The 10,424-nt window shown below is 43.8% G+C and overlaps 1 protein-coding gene, 1 long non-coding RNA gene and 1 other non-coding gene across 5 annotated transcripts in view; 1 reads left to right on the top strand and 2 right to left on the bottom strand.

Annotated features, from left to right (window-relative positions):
- PPP2R1B (protein phosphatase 2 scaffold subunit Abeta) overlaps positions 1–1,834 on the bottom strand; it is a 31,512-nt gene extending 29,678 nt beyond the window's left edge. For 2 of the 3 annotated variants that reach the window (XM_081799498.1, XM_081799497.1), the window contains exons 1-3: positions 1,672–1,834; positions 752–842; positions 267–367 (exon numbers count right to left, since the gene is read on the bottom strand). In XM_081799498.1, the coding sequence (XP_081655624.1) occupies positions 267–367; positions 752–842; positions 1,672–1,785 (306 nt within the window). In that variant the 5' untranslated portion in view covers positions 1,786–1,834. The remainder of the gene's footprint in view (positions 1–266; positions 368–751; positions 843–1,671) is intronic. The other variant, XM_031034408.2, reaches the window with a different exon arrangement.
- Positions 1,835–1,866: 32 nt separating this feature from the next.
- Positions 1,867–8,322, bottom strand: LOC115940937 (uncharacterized). The gene is made up of 3 exons (XR_014138928.1): positions 6,384–8,322; positions 6,034–6,075; positions 1,867–3,893 (listed from the first exon to the last, which is right to left on the bottom strand). It is a non-coding gene; the product is annotated as an uncharacterized LOC115940937 (long non-coding RNA).
- A 635-nt stretch (positions 8,323–8,957) lies between these two features.
- On the top strand, positions 8,958–9,063 carry LOC115940940 (U6 spliceosomal RNA). Its single transcript, XR_004075666.1, has one exon. It is a non-coding gene; the product is annotated as a U6 spliceosomal RNA (small nuclear RNA).
- The last annotated feature ends 1,361 nt before the right edge of the window (positions 9,064–10,424 follow it).

Genomic DNA, 10,424 nt, shown 5'->3' with positions numbered 1-10,424 from the left:
GCAGGAGAGAACCCATAAAAACAATCAAACCTTTTTTCTCCCAACCTCTAAACTAACAAGTAGTCCACAGAGGCAGAAAAGAAAAAAGGAAGTTCTTATGCTCCTAGTGAGAAAAATAAAGTGCCTACATTATTTGTTTTCCCAAGAGCCAACACTGTGACTATCCATAAAAAAAATCTGCATTAAAAATGCTGTAGTGTTCCTATCACTAATGTGTCATTTATACTGGAAAAGTTCTGGAAGGACTGTAGGCAGAATATACTTACCAGCAAACAGTGGGCAAAGTCAGGACCTCCCACCAGGCCAGTGAAATTTCCCAGTTGCTCAGCAAGAGCTAACAGTACCTCATCTTCATCGTAAATTGTATCTGGAAATGACAATAACCCAGTACTCATCAACAAGGATAGCTGGCCCAGAGCGGGATACTCACATAAAACTAGGAATGGACTCCATATTTAACTAGATAGTCCTGTCACAATCTTAACAGCATTCTGGATCTGTCTTACATGAATTAGAAATTGACAATCCTGTATCAATTATTTTCCCATTAGCTAAATAGTTAATGTTTTAATAAAAGTCTGGCCACAACATTACACTATGCCCGGTCTTGTTTCTTTTGCACAGAAAGCATCAGGCTCAGTTTAGTACTTAATAGCATGAGTAACAAATATCTAAAAAAGAGTCCAAGTTTTGAAAGCCACTGGAAAATAGCAATGGCCATGCTTTTCTTTAAACAAAAAATTTCACATACCTGTAAGGAATGGCAGCAGTTCTGTTCGCGTCCTTTCTACTCCAAGTGCTAGAGCAATTGTTGATAACTTCTTAATACTGTTGAGGCGGAGCTTTAAAAAAAAAAAAAAAAGAAAGAAAGAAAGAAAAGAAAGTGGACAGAATGAAGTAAACAATTGTGATTTAGACCAAAAGACAAAAGTTGCGAACAGGTGAGATAATGACATTGAGTGACAAGGAGGAAAACCTTCAATTTAGATTTTATTCTATGAGGAACCTCGGGAGTAGTGGGAACACAGCTTCATTTTAGCCAAAGGAAGGTTTCTTAAGAGCAACACTCAAAGGGCCCATTAGAAAAAGGAAAAAGAATACCACATCCAGGAAGTGAGACAAGTTCAAAATGAGAACACTTTGGCAGCGGTGAAGCAGGTGAAATGGTTGAATACAACCCTTGGCTTTCCAAAGAAAAGTTACACCAGAGCTGATACACCGACTTCTCTAGGTTAATAAGCCACCCCACTCTGTACCCAACAAGCCAGGCGGGTTTCCAAGCCGAGAGGAAGGCGTTCATCCACCTGCAGCCCGCTCCAGCCTCCTCGGGCCCGCGCCGCCCTCCTCCCGGCCCCGGACTGGACGCACGTTCCCTCCCTTCCCAGCACCGCCCGGAAGGGGCGCCCCGGCGGGAAGCCGGTGCTCCCACAACCGCCGGGACCGGGTGGGACGCCTCAGGCGCTGGGAGGAGGAGTGCTGGAGAGGCCCTGGGGAAGGTCTGGTCGAGCCAGCGCAGGTCCTCATGAGTCTTCATCCTCCTCCCCATCAAATCTGTGCTCCAAGTCGGGCTCTTCCAGTCCGCCGGCCTCCCCCACCGCGGAGCCGGCCTTCCTCCTTCCCCACCACACGCCCGGCCAAGCCCGCCTCCACTCCCCGGCCCGATTCCAGTACCTGCACGTCCTCGTTGCGGAGCTCGTCAATTAAAACCGCAATCGGGTATAGCGAATCGTCTCCATCTCCTCCCGCTGCCCCCAGGCCGGTCCCGGGCCCCGCTGCGCCCGCCATGTTCTTTCTCCTCCGGCTGGTCGCCGCCTCCCGCCCCGCGCCCAGGCCCCGCCCCGCGCCCAGGCCCCGCCCCACGCCCAGGCCCCGCCCCGCGCCCAGGCCGGCAGAACTAAGGCCCGCACTCCCACTCCGCGGAGGCGGGGGAGCAGAGTCCCTGCCGGGGTGGTGGATGTCCCCCCGTGGACTCCGTTGCGGAAGCTGTACGTTTAAACTCCAGAAGAAGGGTGGGCTGAGAAAGCGAACGGAGCCCCCGCATCCTTTACACAGCCGAAAGCAACAGGGGCAGGAATTCATTCTGCTTATGGTGGGCTGAAGGGGTCAGGGACCTACCTGAGTGATGCGAGCTGTGCTCCTAGGACTCAGGCACACCACAGAGGAGGCCCCAGGCCAGGAGGAAAACACACTTAGCGCCTCCCCCGACTTCATCCTGGCCCTAAGCCACCGGGTCTCCAGCCCTAATTTCCCCTGCTAGCCTCAAGCTTCCACAGAACCCCTCCACCTCTTCCTCTGGCCTGTGAGCCAGAATTGTATCTGGCCCCTGCTCCGTCAGACAAATACCGCGGGCGGTGAGAGGAAAGGAACACTGCTGTCCAAGCTCCCCAGTCAATATTTTTTCCGCTTTTTCCATGCAAGCTGTTAAAAACATGCTGCTCTCTTGTTTTTGTGTTTCTTTTCAGCTTGGTACTGGAATGGTGCCTTCTGTTGTTTTTTCTTCCTCCCTCTTTTAGGTCTTTAGCATGCTAGAAGTACAACAATCAAGCAAAACTAGGACAAGCTTTAATCCTTCCAAATTGGGTGGAGTGGCTACTTTGCTTGTACAAGAAAGGCTAAACTGGCCTCCCTAGAACTCCCAAGAGTCCTCAGAGGCACCAGTAGGAGGAGGTGAGGGTGCTGGAGTTTCTTACAAAACTTAATGGAAAGTTTTCCTTTACCCTTCTGCAGGCAGCACAGAACCACCAGAATGTCCCCTCTCTTTTGTTCGTTTTGGACTATAAGCAGCTTAGAGTGATAAACTACATATGGTGAATATGGTGAGCATAAGCTCCGAAATGGTAACTGCAGGTCTGATTAATAAAAACATAAAATTATTAATGAACGTAACTTAGGAGACTTTTTAAAAAAAAAAAAAAAAAACCACGTTCATCAGAATAAACACAGTAGATAGAGCCTTTGATAGGAGTGAAAGTTTGGGGACTAATGGACTTGAACAGTAGCTCTCAAATTAGGTCTGTGGATGTATTCTGTAGGGCTTCGGTATGGTTTTCATCTTGGTAATAATTTTTAGATTTATATAAGCATATTCTGTACTATTTGGATCACCACTTTATAAAGTATTTATTTATTGCTGCCCTATTTCAATACTTAGGTTTGCATGTGCGTTCCCATGCTGCTTTTACCCTTCTAGAATAAGAAAAGATCGGAGGTAGATTTAAAATGAAAATGGTGTTTTCATGCCCAAAATGAAAGCCAACTGACACCATGGAAATGCACTGTCACAGCATTTCCAGCAGACGAGTGAGAAAACAGGTATTACAGGTCACTTGGCAGCACAGGCACATTCACCTCAAAAGCAGCTGAGCCTTCCCAGGCAACACCTGAGTCAATACAAGGGATAACTCAGGCTCCTGGGTACTTGATTTGTAGATCTCTTTTGGGTTGTTAGTGTATAAGAACTATAAATAAAAGAACACTATATTCCTACTTTATATTTGCAAGTTTAAGTAACATTGTAATAAAAATAATTTAAGTTGGGGGCACCTGGGGCACCATTCCAGCATCTGCCTTCAGCTCAGGTCATGATCCCAGGGTCCTGGGATCAAGCCTTGCGCCTGGCTCCCTGCTCAGTGGGGAGCCTGCTTCTTCTCCCTCTCCTCCCCCGCTCATTCTCTCTCTCTCAAATAAATAAAAAATCTTTAAAAAAATAAGTTGCCTGAGGGTTTTCACAATTTTTTTTTTCCCTTTAGAAATGGATCCAAATACCACTCAAGGTTGAAAAACAGAGGGCTAAGAGGTTTTTGGATTTTGTACTTTACCAGTTAGAAGATCAGAGGGGGTTCCTATTGGCATGGAGAGGAGAAATCTGTTCCCTTATACTTGATGTAAAAAGCCTTCAGAAATGGTGGAGGAAGTAAGCAGAGAGAGAAGCACATTAAGTCAGTTCCAGGCATATCATCATCTACATGTTGCTCAAGCTTAGATGAGCCTCATTCTGAACAAAAATTAGCACACTGGTTAATGCTAAGCTATTTTGTTTAAAACTCAGATATGCTTTCCTTACCCAAGCACAATGAATTGGATACCTAAGGAATAACTATGATTAAATATGAAATCACAAGCTGAAAAAAATGGGTGCCAAAAAATTGCCTGGTTTGAGAGTCATCAATTCTAGACTTCAATTCCCACCTCTGTCTCTATGTATGACCTACCTCTTCCTCTGCCTCAATCCCACCTCCCACCCCCTCACCCCCAATAAAACAGAGTTAACCACCTCTGGGTCCCTCTCTAGTTACTGTGATGATGTGAGAACAGAACAGGTAGTAAACATGGAGATGCTAATAAATCCTTCAATAAAGAAACTAATTAAAACAGACTACAGCAGAAAGAGGCTATTTCAAAACTGGGCCAAATGGAAACTGGAACAAAATCTAAGTCTTTGGAGGAGTGTGGTCCACAGACTATCTGAATCACCTAAGATGCATGTTAAAAAAAAATGCATATTCCTGTCTTGCACCCCAGATCCACTGAATCAGAACCCCTGAGAGTAGGGCGGGGCATTTTACTGTGTACCCCTGGTGATTCTAATGTACACTGATATTTCAAAGTCACTGATTTAAAAACATCTGTAAAAATCATTTCCAGGTCAACAAGCAGCTGCTCAGGAAGAGTCTGAAAAGAGTCTCTGGAGGCCGCTTCTTGTCCAGAAAAAGCAAATGACAGCAAAAACTGATTATTGATAAGCAAATCTGTCCCTATTGGTTATGGTTTTTGCCAGATTAAACTGATCCCTCTTTTGCTGGCCTCCTGGAATGCAGCTAAGCAAGACAAATACAGTACTGTGGCTCCAAGCTGCTGCCGCATCCTTTCCTCTCTACTGCTCCTCTGGTCTCCTCCCCAAGACCCCCCCCCACACACACACACACACAAAACTAATGACCAGGGAGCGCCAGAAGCAGCAGCTGAGATTCGACTGGGGGTTTAAAGCAACACTCAGGAAACAGTGTGACATTCTCAGCACAAAAGCCCTGAGTTCTGACACCCATATGCAGTTCACGCATCTAGTGAATCAAGGGAAGACAGGCTCAGACTTGCCCCGTTCCTGTCACACAAAGCATGGAGAATATGGAGAAGCACAAGCAGATGGGATCAACAGACATCAATGCTTGTGCTTGTAACAGCTCCCAGCGTCCCAGCAGAAAAGGGTCAGTCCTGAGGAAGTCTGAAGGACATCACGGTCATGCTCTCTAACCTCCTGCCTCATTGAGTCAGCTCGCCTCTTCCTCACCATCCACCAGGCTTTACAAAATCAATGCTCGTTCAAGCTGATCTGCTTCAGAGCCACCCCCCTGGAAGAGAAGGCCAAGTGCAAGAGAGACACGTGTATGCAGGTGGTTCTCACAAGGCAGACCCCCAAGTGTCATCCCATTGAAAAGGCAGTCAAGAAATGGTAGATGGAAAAAAAAAATTTTTTTAATTTAAAAAAAAATAACAAAGTGATAGATGGTCCAGTTCACGCACAGGAAACCTGAGGTACATGCAGGCATTTTCCAAGTATCTTCATTTAGCAAGATGACCCTGCTAAACTGATACCCAGGTCTGTACTTAATTCATTACAAAGCAGTAATTATCACCATTGCATTAATGATATTTTGAATTTATATATATATATTTTTAAAGATTTTATTTATTTGACAGAGACACAGCAAAAAGGGAATGCAAGTAGGGGGAGTGGGAGAGGGAGAAGCAGACTCCCCGCCGAGCAGGGAGCCCGATGCGGGGCTCGATCCCAGGACCCTGGGATCATGACCTCAGCCGAAGGCAGACGCTTAACGACTGAGCCACCCAGGCTCCCCGAATTTATATTTATACAAAGACTGTCTTAATCCTGTGGAACTCAAATATTTTCACCTCAAAATTTTAATTGCATTTTTATGGCTGCGAATACTTGACAAAGAAGAGGCTTTGCCTGGAGTCACACAATGAATCACAATGAATGAAGAAGCTGTGAAACACATAATCCTGGATTATTACCTCTCCCGGCTTCATCCTCTACCTCCATGCCACAGTTTATCACTAGATATAAAAAAAAAAAAAAGGTGTTGGATTTCCAGAGCAAAACTTCTCTCGAATTCTTGAGAAGAGCAAATCAAAGACATTGGACAGCCAGTTCTGATTCAGGGCAGTATACAGAATGGCTAAAATGGGGGCATCCGCATGGCTCAATCAGCTAGGCATCTGACTCTTGACCTCAGCTCAGGTCTTGATCTCAGGGTCATGAGTTCGAGCCCTACACTGGAGTATACAGTGGAGTCAGGATGACCTAGATTGACATCCCAGCCCTGCCAATTATTAGTCTGTGTGACTGTGAACAAATAACTTACCCTCTCAGAATCCTGGTTTCTGCATCTATAGCGTAGAGCTGTAAAGCTTACCTCATGCGGTTGTTAAGATCAAATAATGCATACAGAGTGCTTCGATTAGTACCTGACAAGAGTAAACCATCAAATATTAGCCATTAATAGTTATCTACTGAGGAAGTAGAAGCAGGAAAGAAAACATTCCAATCAACTGAGCTTTGGCAACAGAGGACCAGTATGAAAAGATGAAAGGAGTACATGACTTAGAGAAGACCTAACTCAAGGTCTTCCAGAAGGTTTTCTCATTGGCAAAAAAATAGGGGCAAATCTTAGCTGAGGTCTCTCGGGGTTCTTGTGAGGAATAAGATCCATAAGGGGAAGTACTTTGTAAAGGAAAGCATTACGCAAATGCTAGAGTTTACTGAGCACCAAGTGCTCACTGAACTGTTGCCCACAGCAAACAAAAGAAGAGAGCATCTGGAGACCGACGCTCAAGGTGGGTAGGCCCCCAATTCCCTAAGAACAGCAGCCAGAATGAATACTTCCTCTAACCTCAAGGGCATATTTAAGCTACAACAGACCTGGAGATCAAACAGGCATGGCGACCTTTCTCAAAAGTCTTAGGCATTTGAGTTCTATTATGGGCTCCGACATTCTTAGGACAGACCCCTGGTTATCTTGTCAGGTGCCGTACACAGCTCAACGAAAACCCTTTGTTACAAAGCAAACAAAAACAAACCCCCTTTGTTACAGTGTTAAATGCAAAAGCAAGGTACAATTAAAATTCTGAGGTGAAAAATAACAATAAAAATGTTATTGAAGTTGTGGGGGGTAACTTAAGCTGAAAATGCTCGGAAATATTAGATTGCTCCTAAACAGGTAGTATTAAATTATTTTAAGATTAAAAAAGAGAAAGTGCCAGAACAGTATACATAGTATCTTACCACTTGTTAAAGAAGACACAAGTGCTTATGTAAGCATTAAAAAAAAAAGGTTCTAGAATACACGTGAATTACATTGGTTGGTTATGGGAAGATAACAGGGTACCTGGGGGAACAGGATGGAAGGGAGAGTTTTCCATGTTCAATATCTCCATCTGACCTTTGGTTTTTTACTATATGCTATATTGCAGATTTTACATGAATTTCACCCATTTTTCTGTCTTTTATCTGTTTCAGGCCCCAATCTGGGATACCAATATCCAGGATATTTACGCTTTTTGAATCCTGAGCCATGAAAATTCTTACATATCCAAACACACAGAGCTTTTGGCTCTTGCTAGTTACCCCATTATAGACTAGACTCTGCCTCTCCCTGGCTGGTCTTCCTCATGGCATCCATAAATCTGGATAATAGCCCACTCCTGCCAGTTACTCCCTATCTAGCCCCGATATGTCCACAGAGTCCAGATTTCCTTCTTTCTTATTTTTATAAGCCTTTATCACCTGTCTTACACTAGACCCAGCCAACATAAGTAGTGGCTTTCAGTAGGCAGGCACACTGTCCCCAGGTTCCAACTAGACAGAGGTCTGATTTAGCAAAAACACAGATTACTTTAAATATTCCTTGTCCCCTGACGATGGTATTTTCCCCCACTGTTTTTCCTGATCTGCCCAGCAGAACTATTAGGAAAAAGATCAGAAGAGTAAGAAAGAACCAATACCAAAGCCCCCTGGACATGCTACTCACATCACAGCAGAAATTCAACTGGGACTGTAATCAGAAACCGGAATTTCCACTGATTTCTAGGACTTCAGGGAATCAGCTCCCTTTCTGATCTAGCTGTGTGATTAAAATTAGCTGGGCCACACAGTGTTCTAAAAAAGCCCCTAGAAAGACTCTGTTATCTTTACACTCTTACTAAGACAACCTCCAGGCTGTGGTTCCTGGAGGCAGATTAAGAAGGTAGTAAAAAGACTGAAACGACTTTGACTAGGTCATGTTCTTATCTCTGCCTGTCTAATCATTCCAGATACCTCAACATAATATCCAAAAAAGGAGCTCAAGGACTGTGGACTCCAAAGAGGTCTTGAAATAGGGAGTATGAAGTCATAGTTAAGAGAGAGGATCTGGAGTCAGACTGCCTGCGTTTGAATCCCAGGTCTGCAACTTCCTAGCTAGGTGATCTTGGGCAAGACATGTAATATCTTTTTTTTTTTTTTAAAGATTTTATTTATTTATTTGACAGAGACAGCGAGAGCAGGAACACAAGCAGGGGGAGTGGGAGAGGGAGAAGCAGGCTTCCCGCTGAGCAGGGAGCCCGATGTGGGACCCGATCCCAGGACTCTGGGATCATGACCTGAGCCGAAGGCAGCCGCTTAACGACTGAGCCACCCAGGCGCCCCAAGACATGTAATATCTCTTGGCATTAGTTTATGAAGAGGATAATAACAGTTATCAAACTCATAACGTTGTTGTAAGGATTATATGAGAGAAAAGGAACTTTGAAACATTCCTGCAGGCTTAAATGCTTAATAGATGTTAGTGATTATTCATATTATTTCTCTGCAGAGCAAATCTGACAATCCAGAGGGTGTAAGAAAAGAAAAAGTAAAAAAACAAAACAAAGACAAAAAAAAAACCCAAACCCAAACCTCCATGCTTGCTTCGATACCACCTATACTAAAATTGGAATGATACAGAGAAGATTACCATGGCCTCTCACAAGAATGACCCTCAAATTCATGAAGCATTCCATAACTTAAAAAATAAAAGGCAAAAAGAAACCAAGAATACATTCTCCGTATAGTTTTAAGATTGAGTTCAAAAGAGGGTATCTATCAGGTTTCACACAGATAAAGAAGAAAATCTATATCAAAGAGCTGAACTTGTCTGGTCCTCAAGGCCTGTCTGTGGGTACCCTACACTTTTAAATGTAAATGTTCAGCAAATGTTTGCTTTTCATCCCATGCCCTGTACAGGAGAAGCAATCAGAGGGTTGTTTTTTTTTTTATTTTGTTATGTTAATCACCACACATTACATCATTAGTTTTTGACGTAGTGTTCCATGATTCATTGTTTGCGTATAACACTCAGTGCTCCATGCAGAACGTGCCGTCTTTAATACCCATCACCAGGCTAACCCTAGGCTGCTACTTTACAGGGGCGCGAAGCGCTGCTAAGTGCTAGTACTTTCCTTTGAGCTACTGCGCTGGAGGTAATGTGTTGGCATCTGATGGAGGGGAGCACCCTGCCCATTCACATATCCTTTGGGTTGCCTCTGACAAAATCAGTGAGCAGAGGTAAAAAGATGTGTGTGTAGGATGCGGTTTACTCATGTCTGAAACCCTGACGATGGGCAAACAGCGGATAATTACACCTGAAAGTAGCTCCCCCACCCCCACCAAATACATGCCTTTTATTACCTATGAATACCATCAACGCCATGTTAAAGAGAACTGAAATTAACTGAAAAGAACTGACCTGTGAATCATTTCCCAACCAGGGAATCACTGTTGTGATGGGTGATCCATCCCCCGTTAATCATGGGCATGGTTTTCTCCAGGAAATGTTTGCAATTACAGCAATGTAGGGATACAGATTCTAAAGAAATGTAGCTCTGATATTTCCATTTACACTGAATTTTATACACCCAAGAATACAGCAAATACTGAAACAGATTAGCTTCCTGGAAGAAAAGGAGCTGTGAAGTTTTCAGTGAGAATGGGCTGCCCTCTGCTGGGCACTTAGAGAAGTCTCCATGAGGGCACCGCAGGCAGGGCTGCCTCAAGTTTTCAGAGACAGTGATACTTGGAAGTAAAACAAAAACAAGACCAAAAAAAAAAAAAACCCACAAAAAACCATGGCAACAAACTTAAACTTTGATGTTATTTTTTAAAATATCTCCAGTAATCACAACAAACTTAAACTTTGGTGTTATTTTTTAAAATATCTCCAGTAATCACAGACTGTGAAAACACAATTATAGAAAAGGCCCAAGGGAAGGGGATACTTAAAAAAAAAAAATGCCTAAGATTCTTTTATAAATGTGGCACCGTAAAACCAGCCTCTTTTGCTACAGAACTCCACAAATATTTCACTGGCAAGAAAAAAAAAAATGAGAAT

The sequence above is a fragment of the Leptonychotes weddellii genome, chromosome 11 (genome assembly GCF_054177405.1).
Source record: "Leptonychotes weddellii isolate Sample4059 chromosome 11, ASM5417740v2, whole genome shotgun sequence".
In the NCBI taxonomy this organism is placed as follows: domain Eukaryota; kingdom Metazoa; phylum Chordata; class Mammalia; order Carnivora; family Phocidae; genus Leptonychotes; species Leptonychotes weddellii.
Note: the sequence above shows the minus strand (reverse complement) of the source record. Positions and strands in the feature narration are given on the sequence as shown.